This window comes from Anser cygnoides, chromosome 21 (genome assembly GCF_040182565.1).
Source record: "Anser cygnoides isolate HZ-2024a breed goose chromosome 21, Taihu_goose_T2T_genome, whole genome shotgun sequence".
Classification (NCBI taxonomy): domain Eukaryota; kingdom Metazoa; phylum Chordata; class Aves; order Anseriformes; family Anatidae; genus Anser; species Anser cygnoides.
Window position 1 is genome coordinate 6,645,281 of NC_089893.1, and position 13,942 is coordinate 6,659,222.

Sequence of the window (13,942 nt, forward strand, 5' to 3'; positions counted from 1 at the left end):
TAGGTTTCTTTCCAACTTCTTTTGTGCTTTCTGGCCCTCCTCCTCACATCACGGCTTTGGGCTTTCCCTCCCCTGCCTTCAGCCAGGGCTGGCTTGGGCTGAGAGGAGTTTCCCAGGGAAAGAAGAAAGCTCCCTCGCTCCCCACCAGCCCCCGAGAGCTGACCTGCCTCCTCCTGAAGGACCCCACAAGACCTGGGCCAGGCACCGGTAACCCCCGTGCCCATCCGCTCCCCCTGCGCAGGAGCGGGCTGCTTGCAGGCGCTGCAGGTCCCCGGAGCCCATCAGTGGGATCCACGCGTGAAGAACAGCCAGAGAGGACCGGGAGCGACGGGGGATTTGCACGGCTTCAGATACTGGGCAGAAACACGAGTTGTTGCAAGATCCATCTTTCCGCTCGGCTTGAGAGCTGCCAGGCACCTTCGTGCATGTCAGCTTCCCACGTGCCCGGGGTCCCTCCTGCCGAAACCTCTGCCAGGAGTGGTCCTGCCTCTCCTCCGCCGCTGGCTGGGGGCGAGAGGGGCCATTGGGACATCTCCTGGGGGCAGGCCCCCACCTCGGAGGGCATTTGCTGGGGACAGCTGGTGCGCCGTCCCCCGCGGCGGTGGCAGTTTCAGCTTTGGATGCTGGAGGACCCGGATCGAGTTCTTGCGAAGGTCTCGGTGCCCGTCCGAGCGCCGTGGGGTTTTTCCGCTTGTGTACGGGTTGAGAACACCGGCCCCCGTCCGCATGTCCCTCGCGTTACCGTGCCAGGTCCTCTCTGGAAACCGGGGAGACCTCGCAGGGAGCGGAGAGCCGAGAGCCCCGCTCGTGCCTGGTGGCGCCCTGTAGGCCTTGCAGATAGCTCAGTTAACGCGTTGCCGCCTCGCCCTGCTTGGCGTGCTGCTGAGTTGTGGTTTTTTCTCTCTTTGCCTTGCTCCCCCCGCTCCTTGCCCAAGGTAGGGAAGCCCAGCAGGAGCAAGCACAACACGCTGCCCGGCGGCACCCTGCAGATCCGCTCCCTCGGCAAGGACGACCATGGCGAGTGGGAGTGCGTCGCCACCAACGTCGTCGCAAGCATTACTGCCAGCACTCACCTTACAGTCGTAGGTACGGGCAGGAGGGGGAAACGGGGCCTTGGGGACAGCTGGTGGAGGGCACCGGGGGGTCACCGCACCGAGCAGGGTGTCACACATGGGATAGGGATGCTTCCCGTGGTGAGCGATGTCTCCTTTTCGTGTTAGTTACTGGTGGTGCTGCGTTTTCTGCTCCTTTATTTTGGCCACCTGTGGATGTGGATTAGCAGAAATCCTGCATGAAACAAAGGCTTTCCTATTTCGGAGGAGTCCCCTCGTATCGTGGCTGGGAGCAAATCCCTCCCAGGAGCTGTGGGGCTGCATTAATGCCAGGAATCCCTCCCGTGCCCCTGCTCCCGCTGCAACCCGTCTCTCTCCCCGCAGGCACAAGCCCTCATGCCCCCACCAGTGTGCATGTTGTGGTTGCCATGACCTCTGCCAACGTCTCCTGGGAGCCCGGCTACGACGGTGGATACGAGCAGACTTTCTCAGTTTGGTACGGCCCTCTGTGAGTCATCCCCGCATGCTTTGCTCTCTGCTTCTTTTCCTTCCTAGCCGACCCCAGCTTCCAGCAGCGGGGCCGTGCCGCGGCGGGGGGGGAACGGGTGGTGAGGGGCAACGTGCTTGGGTCGTGCCGTGACGTGGCGTAGAGCCCCCGATGCCCTGGTGCAAGCCCCGGCCCTGAGATGGGAGGGATGGGGAGGGTGGAGGTGGCCCTGGGCTGCTCCCTGCAGCTTTTTTCCATTTTTTCCCCACCTTTTCTGAGTGCAGAGGAGCTGCCGGCGCTGCGGTCCCCTCCAGTGCCTCGGAGAGACGGGCAGCAGTAGTGCTGTAGGTCTCCTGTGTTCCCTTTCCCTTTTGTGCTAGCCACTACATCTGTCTGCCCCAGCAAATTCTATTCTGCTTACAAGGGGAGACGCTTTGCATTCTTGTAACTTTGCCTCTGGCGTCTAATTTCAAGATAAACTGTTTATGAAGCTTAGCAGCCACGGAGAGGACGGCAAATGCAATCTTTAGAGTGCCTCCTGAAGAAATGTGACTAAGCAGAAACGATCTCTCCCTCCTCTCTGACTCCCCGGGGGCTGCTAAATCCCAGCTGAGCGTGCGACCAGCCGCCGGGCGGTGCTGGCCGGGAGACTTTGCTCCCTTAGCTGCTGGTACCCAAAGCAAAGGGGCACATCCAGCCTTCCCACGTCAGGGAGGGCGAAACGTAGCTGCAGCAAGGTCAGGCTCTTCTCCAGGCTCTGCACTCGTTGTCCTTCTCCTCTGAAGAGCCGTCCTTTGAAATGCGGAGGGGATGGCACCTTGCCTTTCACAGGCTGGTGCTGACGTCCTCCTCCGCTTCTTGAGCCTTTCTTCTCGCTCCCTTTCTTTCCTTCCTTTCCTTAATTTGCCCAGATGGGGTCTGCTGATAGAGTGGGGATTGGAGAGATGCTGCCTGTAATGAATTCTGTTCTCCTCTGGACTGAGGACAGGCTCGGCGCTCGCACGGTGGGGCCGGATAATTGTGTCGGGAGGCAGAGGACAGGAGATGGAAGAAACTGAATGAGCGGAAGAGAAAAATGAGGGAGCGAGTGGGGAGGAGTGGATGGAGTGGTGCAGACCTCACGTGGCTGCCTCTAAAAGCGTCCTTGGGAAGGACTGATCTGACCTCCTTGCTCCTGAGACGTGCCTCACCTTGGAGGGAGGTGGCAGCTGCTGTTCCCGCTGCCCCAGCTGCCTGCCCAGCCCTCTTTTCTCCAGACCCCCCACGAAAAGAGAGGCAGCCAGGGGCAGGGAAGGGCGTTAGGAAATTTACAGGGTGCTGTGGGGAGCCCGGGAAGGAGGGAGAGACCCATCTTGTCCTGTAGGATGTGAGTCCTTGGGGCTGTGCTGGTCCTTGGGCCCAGAGAGCCCAGGAGAGATGGGGATGGGGATGGTGCTGGGGGGAGGATCACGAGTGGAAGGTGACAGCAGAGCTGCTCCTTGCTTGGGTGCTGCTCTCTCGGCTTTATTTGGTGCTATCTGGAGAGCTGGCTGGCCAGTGGTCACGTATGTTCCTCCATGCTGCGGTACGGGATGCTCAAGCAAAGCATTGCTTCACCTCCTGGGGAGTCCACGCTTCCCTCCTGCTTCTGCAGTTGCTGGAAATGCTGTTCCTGTTCCTGACACAGCCAGGGCCACCGGAGCATCCCACCTGTGCGTGCGTGCCCCCTCGGTGAGGGCGTTCTCCCCCGGCTGGGGCGAAGAGCATTGCATCTACCATCCGCTCTCCCTGCCCACAGCAGCACCCAGGAGCAGGGACGTGACGACAGGGGGGTGTTAAATACTGCGGGATCACCTGCCCTGGGTGGCAGGCAGCTCTGCCGTGCAGCTCCTGGGAGCTGTAGTCCCCACCGGAGCTGTGGTGATTTCGGGGCTTTCCTGCCCGCAGCCTCTGGGTTTGGTCGAAGCACTCTGCACATGCGTGGCGCTCTGCCAGCCTGCTGCTTTCCATAGCTTGCTGCTGCCTCACCTTTTGCTCCCTTTACAGCGACATTACTCGTCTTTGCTCCAGCCCTTCCTACCCAGTGGGTTTCCCTGGCAGTGCACTGATGGCTATAGACATGCCTGCATAACTATGCAGAACAGACCTGCTGCAGTAATCTTTCCCAAATCCTCTGCGGACACGACAGAAACCTGCAGATGAGGGCTGGGGCTCGCTGGAGCATCTCTCTAGGACGTGCATGGGGTTCGGTGGTTTTTGCAGTATCACCGCAGTGCAGGGGTGCTGCTCTGAGACCCGGGACTCATTCACCAGGGTGCTTCCCCTGGTGGCTGTGACTTGGAGGTGGATGCGTGGGATGGCTCCGGATGCAGAAAAAAAGCCCTGGGTTTGTTGGTTAGACCCCTGGCAAAAATGGTGAGTTAGTTAACTGTCTCCTGTGGGGTTGTATGTACAGGGGTACAGCTAAGGGGATGCTGCTTTGCTCTGGCTTGGGAATTGTTGAGGTATAAACGAGAACAGGGCCCATCACTTTTGCATCACTTAAAGTGGAAAAAATAACCGAATTTGCCCTTTTGCCTTCGGGATCTGATGGAGATAACCCTTAGAGAGGGGCTGCTGGCCATGCTTTTGTATACGACCCTGCCATAAGGGCACAGGGGTTGCGAGACAGCAGGGAGGGCTGGTAGCAGTGCCCTTGGTGTGATGGGATGGTGCTCCAGGTCCTCGTGTGCGCTGACCCTGAGCCAGCTCTTGGGTGGCGAGTGTCAGCGCCACGTCCATGCACATCGCTGCTGCCAAACCAAACCATCTCTCGGGACAGCTCCATTATCACTCGAGAAGTTAACGCGGCATCGTCGTCCTCCCGGTTGGAGGCACCTTCCCTGAGGATGCTCTCCTCTCTCTTGGCAGGGTGAAGAGAGCCCAGTTTGGCCCCCATGACTGGCTGTCTCTCCCTGTGCCAGCTGGTTCCAGCTGGCTCCTGGTGGATACCTTGGAACCGGAGACCGCGTACCAGTTCAGCGTCTTGGCTCAGAACAAGCTGGGCACCAGCTCCTTCAGTGAGGTGGTCACTGTGAACACTCTAGGTGGGTCCTGCATAAACACTTGGGGCGGAGGGCGAGGGGGGCTTTGGGAGGCCCGCAGAGCAGGGGAGCTGGCTCCTTGCCACCTGTCCTGTCTGCTGGGATGGAGCTGGCGGCCGGCAGCAGAGGTTTCCAGCCACAGAGGTGTTTTTTGGAGCGTCCTGGATGAAACTTGTGGACTTTGCTGGGTGCTCAGGACACCTAAAAGCTTGTCCTAATGGTTCAGGGGAGGTGAGCTGGTCACCTTACAGATCTTCCTTAGGTTCATCTTGGGTCAGGAGTTATTAACAGAGCTCAAAACCACTTGCGTGCAGCTCAGAGCGGGAGCATCACAAAGGGCCTTGCGCTGGGTACCCGCCTGGGGGCTGTCTCACAAGTAGGTCGGGGAAGGAGGAGGCTTTCAGATGCTGTGCCCCTTTCTGTAGTCGGTGCATCTTTAGTCTTCCCCTTTTTGGAAAGCTGCCTTTGTGTCTCTGAGACAGAGCACGTGCTGAGACATGTCCTGACCCCCTGGGAGGAGGGAGCTGCTGCTGCAGTCATGGACTGTCTGTGCTGGTGCCAGCACGCGGGAGAGATCCCGGCATGCTGCTGTTGTGCAGGCTCACCTGCACCTCGCAGGACACGGTGTGCAGGTGCACGAGGAGCCCCTGCTTCGAAATGCAAGGGAGAGATCGTGGCTATCACCCCAGGGAGGAGAGCATCCTCTGCGCTTCCCTTACCCCCACCTCAGAGGCGCCTTGTTCCATCTTCCCTGTCCGCAGCATTCCCTGTAACAACTCCAGAGCCTCTGGTGTTGGTTACCCCACCGAGGTGCCTCACAGCCAACCGGACACAGCAAGGCGTCCTCCTGTCGTGGCTCCCTCCTGCCAACCACAGCTTTCCCATCGACCGCTACATCATGGAGTTCCGCGTTGCGGAGAGGTGGGAGATCTTGGACGATGCCATCCTCGGGACCGAGAACGAGTTTTTTGCCAAGGACTTGTCCCAGGTGAGCGGGGACCGACCTGACACTGCTCCGGCAGTGTGCGGGCACTGCGCTGCCTGCTGCGGCCCTGGGGAGGTGCTTTTTGGGGTGCTCCGCTTCTGACGGATGTGCTTGGTGTTTCAGGACACTTGGTACGAGTTCCGCGTCCTGGCGGTCATGCAGGATCTCATCAGCGAACCCAGTAACGTTGCTGGCGTGTCCAGTACAGGTAAGGGGTGCTGCTTCCTCTTCCCTCCCCGTGCCTGGCGGCCGTGGGACCGTTTCTGCTGTCTGCAGCTGGTGCTGTGCCCAGGCGGTGCAGCAGCAACACAGCAGCGGGTTGGGAGCACTGGGTTTGTGTTTTTGCCTGAGAACCCTGGCTGTGAGCTGGGCTGATGGGCACAGGCTTTGGATTAGTGTCCCGGCACAGCTGCTGCCCTTCTGATCGCAGGAAGCCTTGGTCTTGGGCTCTGTGCTGGAAATGAGCACTGCAGTGCAGGGGCTGATGCTGTCAGTGCTTTCCACAGCCAAGGGGAGATCTGGGAGGTGGTGGGGGAAGCTGTGGCCGTGCTGCCTTCCCAGCACAAACAGAGGAGGGGTGCTCGGAGCAGGCGAGGACAAACCCCCCGTTTGTTCCTTTCCAACGGGTGCGGTGCAGCATCTGTCGGAGCAGAGGGGCAGCTCAGCTCTGTGGGATGCCCTGAGAACAAAGCTGGGAGCCGGGCGCTGCGCAGCCTAGAAATGGAAATGAAAGGTGCAGAGAGGGAAACGCAGCACTGCAGTGCGGTGTCTGAGAGGGGAAAAAAAAAAAACACAAACACAGCAGAGCTTTGCAATAGGAGATGGTGACTCGCTGCAGCGTGTCCCCTGCACCCCGGTGCAGCTCGGAGGAGCGATTTTCAGCCAGGGCCAGGCAGAGCAGATGATGGCGATGGGAAGGGAAGGTCTGCAGGAGGAGAGGATGCGACGAGCCCTGCTTGTATGGCTTTCCCGGAAAAAAAGCGAGGAGCCGCCCAGCTCGGCTGCGCGCAGGAATGAAGCGGTCTCTCTCTGCCCCCAAGTGGTGCTGGCGCGATGCAGGGAGCCTGCTTGCTGCCGGCAGCCTGCTCGCTGCCCTCCCGGAGCTGCTGCTCTCCTCTTGCACGATGTTTCTGATGGGGTTTGACAGCTCAGGGTGCACGGAGCCAGCTGCAGCCTCAGGGTGTGTGCGTGCCCCGGCCCTCCTGGGCCGCTGTCTGCGGCTGAGCGCCAGTGCTCCCAGCAAGCAGATGCGCGCTGACCCTGTGCGGGTGCGTGGCAGGAGCACTGGTGTGTGCAGGATGCGATAACCGCTCTTGTGTCTGCAAATGGAGGCAGCTAAATAAGCTCCGGTGGTGGTTCTGATTCACTCGTGGCTAGCGAAGTGGTGTGATGAGGGCTCGGAGGGAGATACCTGGTGCTGCTGCAGCGAGTTATTACAGGAACCAAAATAACTGTGGGTGTTGTGCAGCTGTGTTCATCCGTGCATAACCGTGCATTTGTGTGGTGTGGGCATTTCTTCCCGATGTGTCCATCACCAGAGACAAAGGGTCCGTCCCGTGTGAGGTCGCTGAATTACTCTGTGTCGGCCTGCAGCAGCACTCACAGGCCTCCCCACGTGGGCTCGGTTTAAGGCAGGGTTTTTGCTTCAAGGTTATCCTCAGTACCAGGAGCGAGCGAGTTGCCTTGCGTCAAGACAGCTTTGCCCTTCAGACTGCAGCTGATCCCCTAGGGAGAAGCAGCAGGCAGGAGCATGTGTGTGTCTAACACCTGATGGCTTTTTTTTTTTTTCCCAGACGTATTCCCTCAGCCTGACCTGACGGACGAGGGTTTAGCCCGCCCGGTGCTGGCTGGCATCGTTGCCACCATCTGCTTCCTGGCTGCCGCCATCCTCTTCAGCACACTCGCCGCCTGCTTCGTCAACAAGCAACGCAAACGCAAACTCAAGCGCAAGAAAGGTGAGCCCGGCCCCGGCGTGCTTCCCTCCTCCTTCCTGTCCCCTCGTTGTCTCTCTCCTTCTCCTCCCTGGCTGCGTTGTGGTGGTAATGTTCTTCCCTGTCTGTCTCTTCTTCCACCCGTGCGCGTCTTCAGGTGAAGCCCTGACTTCATCCCCCAGCTGTGCCTGAAAGCGTCCGTGGTCGGGAGTGGGAGAGGAAGGGTGGGTGAAGAGGCAGCAGAGAACCCCTAGCCTGGGATGTCCGAGGGCGCGCTTTCGCGTGGTGACAACTCCTAGAGCTTGGGGGCTAGGGCTGGGATGTCCCCTTGGCCGGGGAGGGGACCGTGGCCCTCCCCGAGGTCCCCCTGGCGCTGGGCTCTGCCTCGCCTGCACGGGCAGTGCCCGATGGCCGCGCTAGGCTAGAGAAGACCCCATGAAGGAGACTCCGCCGCCCCACTTCCCTAAAGCTGGGACTGCAGCCGCCTTGCAGGAGCGCCCGGTAGGGAAACCACCACCCGTCCAGGCGGCCGGGGAGCTGGAGAGGGCAGGGGAATCGGCTCCTTCGCCTCTAGCGTGCGAGACTGCGGCCGCAGGACTGATAGGAAACTGTGACGGGAGCCGTTTGTTGTCAGCAACCATTAAAGCACTGGAGCGATGAAACCTTGGCCTCTTGTTGAGTGTCTTCTTTTGTGGTTGTGATGTTGTTTGTCTGTCTCTGTCTTGTTGCGCCTCCTTAGCGTTCTCTCTTCTTTCCCCTTTTTATTCTTTTCCAGACCCTCCTCTCTCGATAACCCACTGCAGGAAGAGTTTGGAGTCCCCGTAAGTATCTGTCTTAGATGCGGCACCAGGCTGTGGGTCTTCAAGGTGCCTCTTTCTACAGTTGTTGCAAAGGTCAAATGGAAATATCTGGCCTTGTTTTATTGCTTCTGATGGTTTGGTTTTCGTGTTCCCTAAACTTGCGGGAACAGAACGGTTCACAAGAGACAAACAGGCTTTGGAGCAGAAAGCAGCAGGGACAAACACAGCAAACTTTAAGACTTTAAGAGACGACCGGTGGATCCGTACACCTTGACCAGGTGGAAAGGAATTACACGCCCAGCTTGAAGTGGCTCCTCAGGAAACGGGCTACTGCTGCGTACGGAGTCCTTCATGCAAGCCCGGTGTAGTTTTGAGTTGTGCTGTTTGTTTTTTCTTGGGAAATTCAGACTCTTAACTGCTTATCTTGTCATTTCCCATGAAGAGTCCCCTGCCAAAGCCTCTTTCCACGTGTGCCCAAAGGCAGTGGATCGTGATGCTGCGCTAGCCACAACTCTAAGAGCCTGTCAAAAGCACTTGTAGGTACTAAACAGCGGGAGCATCTTCCCCATGGGAGTGCAAGAAAGAGTCTGAGGTGTGGACTCCTCACGCTTAGTCTCCTGGACAGCTGCAAAATGTCCCAGTGCTGGTGGATCTTAGTCTTGCTCTTTTCAGTTCATCCACGGCACTGAAATACCATGCCCACACCGTCTCTGTTGGATCTGCTACCTTTTGCCCTTCAATCCTGTTTGTCCAAGGCTTTCTGACAAGGGATGCTGTTCTGATGTTTGTCTTTCCCTGCCACCTCCGTGTCTTTTAAGGCTCTCAGCCTTCAATTTGAGTATTCTGAAGAGGGAAAAAGTTGATTTGAGATCATCCGTCGGCAGCTCCAAGTGAGATGCTGAGGTCTGCAGGAGGGGATGCTTATCTGACATCCCTCTGGAGCCCTAGAAATCGGGGAGCCCCTCCTCTTGGGGGCTTTCCCAGGTGTGGATAGCTCAGGTGAACGTAGAAAACTTTTGAAGGAGTTGGAAGTGAGCTCTGGATCTGTCTTTCATTTTGATGGGACTGTGGAGCTTGTTGCAAGGCACTGGAGTGAACTGCCAGCCCTAAGGGGATGCGAAGGTGTACCCGAGGAGCAGGTATGGTGTGTGGTGCTTCTGGCTCCTCTCTTCCACTTGCTTCTCGCAGCCTGTGTTGGAGCTGGGCAAGGCTCTACCGTCTTGGTAGTCCCCGCAAATTTCTTCTAGCAGTTCCTCCTTGGAGAGCTGGTAACGCTTTGTTTTCCGGATCCGGCAGCTCTTCTGGGCGAGAAGAGCTCGTTTCCCCTCGGTGACTGCCCCCTCTCTTGGTTTTTCTCCCCTGTGGTCCAGGTTGTCTTCCGGCAAGGTGAGTCCTGAGAGCATCCGCACGCTCCGTCCCCCCTCCGAGTCCTCCGACGACCAAGGCCCGCAGGCCAAGCGGATGCTGAGCCCCACCAAGGAGAAGGAGCTCTCCCTCTACAAGAAGACCAAGCGGGCCATCAGCAGCAAGAAGTACAGCGTCTCCAAGGCGGAGGCCGAAGCTGAGGCCACCACCCCCATCGAGCTCATCAGCCGCGGGCCGGACGGCCGCTTTGTCATGGACCCGGCGGAGATGGAGCCCTCCCTGAAGACGCGGCGGATCGAGGGCTTCCCCTTCGTGGAGGAGACGGACATGTACCCCGAGTTCCGGCAGTCGGACGAGGAGAACGACGACCCCGTCGTCCCCGCCTCTGTCACGGCCCTCAAAGCCCAGCTCACCCCTCTCTCATCCAGCCAGGAGTCCTACCTTCAGCCACCAGCATACAGCCCCCGGTTCCACCGGGCGCTGGAGGGTCCCGGCGCCCTGCAGGCCACCGGCCAGGCCCGCCCGCCGGCCCCCCGGGCTTTCCACCACCAGTTTTACGGTTACCTCAGCAGCAGCAGCCCCGGGGAGGTGGACCCGCCGCCCTTCTACATGCCAGAAGTCAGCCCGCTCAGCTCGGTCATGTCCTCCCCGCCTCTGCACCCCGAGGGGCCCTTCGGACACCCCACCATCCCTGAGGAGAACGGGGAGAACGCCTCCAACAGCACGCTGCCCCTGGCCCAGACCCCCACGGGGGGCCGGTCCCCCGAGCCCTGGGGCGGGGCTGAATTCCCCTTCGGCAGCCTGGAGGCGTCCCCCGCGGCGTTCCCCCCCCAGCTCCAGCAGTGCGAGGCGACCGAGGGCTCCCAGCCCACCGGTTGTCTTCCTCGGGGGCCGCCCCCTTCCTCTCTCCAGGTCGTCCCCGCGTCCTACCCGGGCATCCTGCCCCTGGAGGCACCAAAGAGTTGGACTGGCAAGTCACCCGGCAGGGGCCAACCCTCCGTGCCCCCCACCACCAAGTGGCAGGACAAACCTATGCAACCCATGGGATGTCAAGGGCAGCTAAGACATACCAGTCAAGGTATGGGCATACCCGTGTTGCCTTACCACGAACCGTCCGAGCCCGTCGGCCACAGCGGCACAAGCACATTCAGCCTGGACACCAGGTGGTACGAGCCCCAACCCCGACCTCGGCCCAGCCCTCGGCAGGTCAGGAGGGCTGAGCCCAGTTTACATCAGGTGGTGCTACAACCTTCGAGGCTTTCTCCTCTGACCCAAAGCCCCCTCAGCTCCCGCAACAGCTCCCCGGAGCTGACCGCCCGCGCCCGGCCCCGGCCGGGCCTCATCCAGCAGGCGGAAGTGTCGGAGATCACCCTGCAGCCCCCCGCGGCGGTCAGCTTCTCCCGCAAGTCCACGCCGTCGACCGGATCCCCCGCGCCGAGCAGCCGGGGAGAGAGCCCCAGCTACCGACCCACCACGGCCTTCACCCCCCTGGCCACCGGCTATTCTGGCTCCCAGGGCTCCTCCCTGCCCGCGGACACCATGGATGTTTTCGGAGACATCCCTTCTCCGAGGAGGGCTAGCGAGGAGATCCTCAGACCGGAGCCCACATCGACAACGGTAGCCACCTCGGGGTAAGTGCGTGAGACCCCGTGGTCCCCCCCCGCCAAAAACCTTGCCCCCGGCCCCCTCCCGCCTTTCCCTCCCTGCCTTGCCCCCCCATCCCTCCGACTCCCTCCCCACCATCATCATCCCAACTCGTAGGGTCGGTCTGGGTACGCTGCAGCATCCCTTTTGGAGATGGCGTCCCGCGGGCTTTGCTAGGACGTGGCTCTGAAGAGGCTCGTGCTGCGGGCGCAGGGTGCATGGCCGCTGCCCGAGCCGGCTCAGGGTTAGGCAGACGGCCTTCCCGGTGCTGCCGGCGCGCTTTCCTCCTCCCCGACCTCTCACGTGGGAACCGGGAGCTCTGTGACTCGGGCTGCGGGCCGTCTGCCAGGCTGGCAAAGACCTGGGCCACCGGGCCCGGCTCCCGGCTCGCGTAGGTAAGTGTCCTGGTGTCACCGGCGGTTGTTTCCTCTTCTAGCTGCTGGCTCTTGGCTTTCTTCGAACGTTAGGGCCGCCGCGCTTTTGTCTTCCTTCTGTTCCTTCCCGCGGAGTCTAGAGAGCTTTAATGCATGACAGAAACAGCTATAAAAGTCACCGCCCCATCTGCAAAAGGGATGCTGCAGCCCCAGGACGCGGGCAGGGAGAGATCGAGGACTTAGCCCCACCAGCAGCATGTCAGGAGAGGAAAAAAAAAAAACAAAACAAAAACCCCAGCGGAAATCAGGAGGCCGCCGGCACGCTCAGATCCTGCCCTAAAGAGGGATGTGGCTGCACTAGACAGACAGTAGCGGCTGGTTTTCCAGGTACCAGGGTTGCTCCAGGCAAAAGTGTCTTTCTCTCTGTATTTCTCCTCTCTCCCTCCGTCTCTTTCACAGCACCCTAGATCCCGTAGCCGTGCTTTCGTTCCATCCTTTCGTCTCGCTTCATTTCGGCTTGTTGTGTTGGGGGGGCCGAACCCCTCGGCTCGTGGTGGAGCCCCGCGGGGAGCCGGGGCGCCCAGCCCCGCGGCGCCGGCGCGGTCGGAGGCGTTCGGAGAAGAGCCGTGGTTTTTGGGGAGGGGGGAGGCAGCCTTTCACCCCGCAGCGCCCTCCGCATTTCACTCCCACCCTCTGGTACCTGGAAGCGTTTATGGCCTTAGGAAGTCCCTCCGGCACGGCTGGGGATGGGGTGCGTAGGGTGCAGGAGGGGCTCACGGGAGAGGCCGGGGAGGGAGAAGACCTGGAGGAGCCTGAGATGACTTCTGCGTGGCTTTTTTGGGAAGGCAGATCCGTAGCCATGCAGGCACGCACGGTCACGTAGGTCCACGTCTCCACGCAGTCTCAGAGCCAGGGCGCCCCGAGGAGCTCCAGGTGCAGGACAAGTCTGTGTTAGAGCACTGTTGTCCGTGCTTTTATGCAGTGTATCCATTCGCTTCGTCGATTATTACTTTTGTTCTTTTTCCTTTCTCTTCTGTTTCTTTCCCCCTTTCTTCTCCAGCCTTGTTTCGTTTGTGTTTCAGTTCGGTTTCTTTCCCTCCTTTTTCCTTTGGAGTTGTTGACGTGCTGATGTGTTGCGGAGCTCGGCTCCTTGCGGGTGTTGATAACTGCTTTGTTTTTGATTAATCTCAGCTATCTGGGCAGTGTTGTCGAGACAAGCTTCTCCTCAGCTCAATAGGTAAGGGTGATCCATGTCCGAAAGGATGGTGTGGGCGCTGTGGAGGGTGGCCGGGAGCGGGGCATGAGAGGGGACATGGAAGGGGCTTTTCCAATACCATCTCTTCCTTTAAAGGGGAATAAGGAATTGTAAAACACTAGGCAACACCTCTGGACGTACAGTCTCTGTGGCTTTTGGGTTTCCCCTCTCCCTTTGGGGAGGCAGTGTGGCTGGAGAGCCCGGTGGTGCAGCTGTATCAGGCGTGGGGTGCTCGTGGCGATGCTCACGTGTGTGCCGGGGCTCGCCGAGCTGATATCTGCCCGTGGCTGTGGCTTCTTTGGCAGAGGATGATGCTGGGAGGCACCCCTGGCTCCGGCAGGGCTGGTGCTGTGCGGCGTGGGCGAGGCGTGTGCTGGGACCTGCTTTCTCCAAAGCTCGGAGTCTTGTACCTTGAGCCAGATGAAACAGCCACCTCTGGAGCAAGCTGGCTCCTAACAGTGCTCCTGGGCTGCAGCTCCAAAATAAGTCCCAGTTCTGTTCCAGGAAACGGAGATTTTTGGTCCTGTTGTTACCTGGGTCTATTTTCTTCTTCCCAAGGTTTCTCTGTTATGGAAAGTGGGAGAAGCCTTTTTTCAAGGTGGTCTTTATGGTCGGCAGCATTGTAGCTACAGTTTGAGGCTGCCGGTGAGGTGCTTCATCGTTCCTGTGGCAAACAGAGTTGTAGCGAAAGCCCTCCCTCTCTGGAATACTCCTTGGAGTAATCTGTAAGACTTCTTCTGACCCAGTTGTAATTAAACAGCCCTAAGCAAATCTGTAAAGAGGCTCCCAACAAAATACCTCTCAGGGGCTCCCCGGTGGGGCCGGTTTTCTAGAAGGCCACAGGCATCCCTGGAACAGCAATGGAGCAGTCCGGGGATGGTTTCCAGACCCTATAAGCAGATAACTTTATCCTTTTTTCCCCTTTCACTAAAACTGATAAAATGAGGTGGGATAAATCTCATTCCCAACCCAGAGGAACAGAACACT

At 59.4% G+C, this 13,942-nt stretch overlaps 1 protein-coding gene across 9 annotated transcripts in view; it reads left to right on the forward strand.

Annotated features, from left to right (window-relative positions):
- IGSF9B (immunoglobulin superfamily member 9B) overlaps window positions 1-13,942 on the forward strand; it is a 51,872-nt gene that overhangs the window by 20,614 nt on the left and 17,316 nt on the right. For 5 of the 9 annotated variants that reach the window (XM_066981106.1, XM_066981107.1, XM_066981104.1 and 2 more), the window contains 8 exons: window positions 936-1,086; window positions 1,437-1,560; window positions 4,429-4,604; window positions 5,363-5,589; window positions 5,710-5,794; window positions 7,380-7,541; window positions 8,293-8,338; window positions 9,688-11,313. In XM_066981106.1, coding sequence (XP_066837207.1) covers window positions 936-1,086; window positions 1,437-1,560; window positions 4,429-4,604; window positions 5,363-5,589; window positions 5,710-5,794; window positions 7,380-7,541; window positions 8,293-8,338; window positions 9,688-11,313 — 2,597 coding nt within the window. Of the gene's footprint in view, window positions 1-935; window positions 1,087-1,436; window positions 1,561-4,428; window positions 4,605-5,362; window positions 5,590-5,709; window positions 5,795-7,379; window positions 7,542-8,292; window positions 8,339-9,687; window positions 11,314-11,443; window positions 11,722-11,762; window positions 12,088-12,891; window positions 12,938-13,942 lie in introns of all 9 variants that reach the window. The other 4 variants (XR_010826144.1, XR_010826146.1, XR_010826145.1 and 1 more) reach the window with 4 other exon arrangements.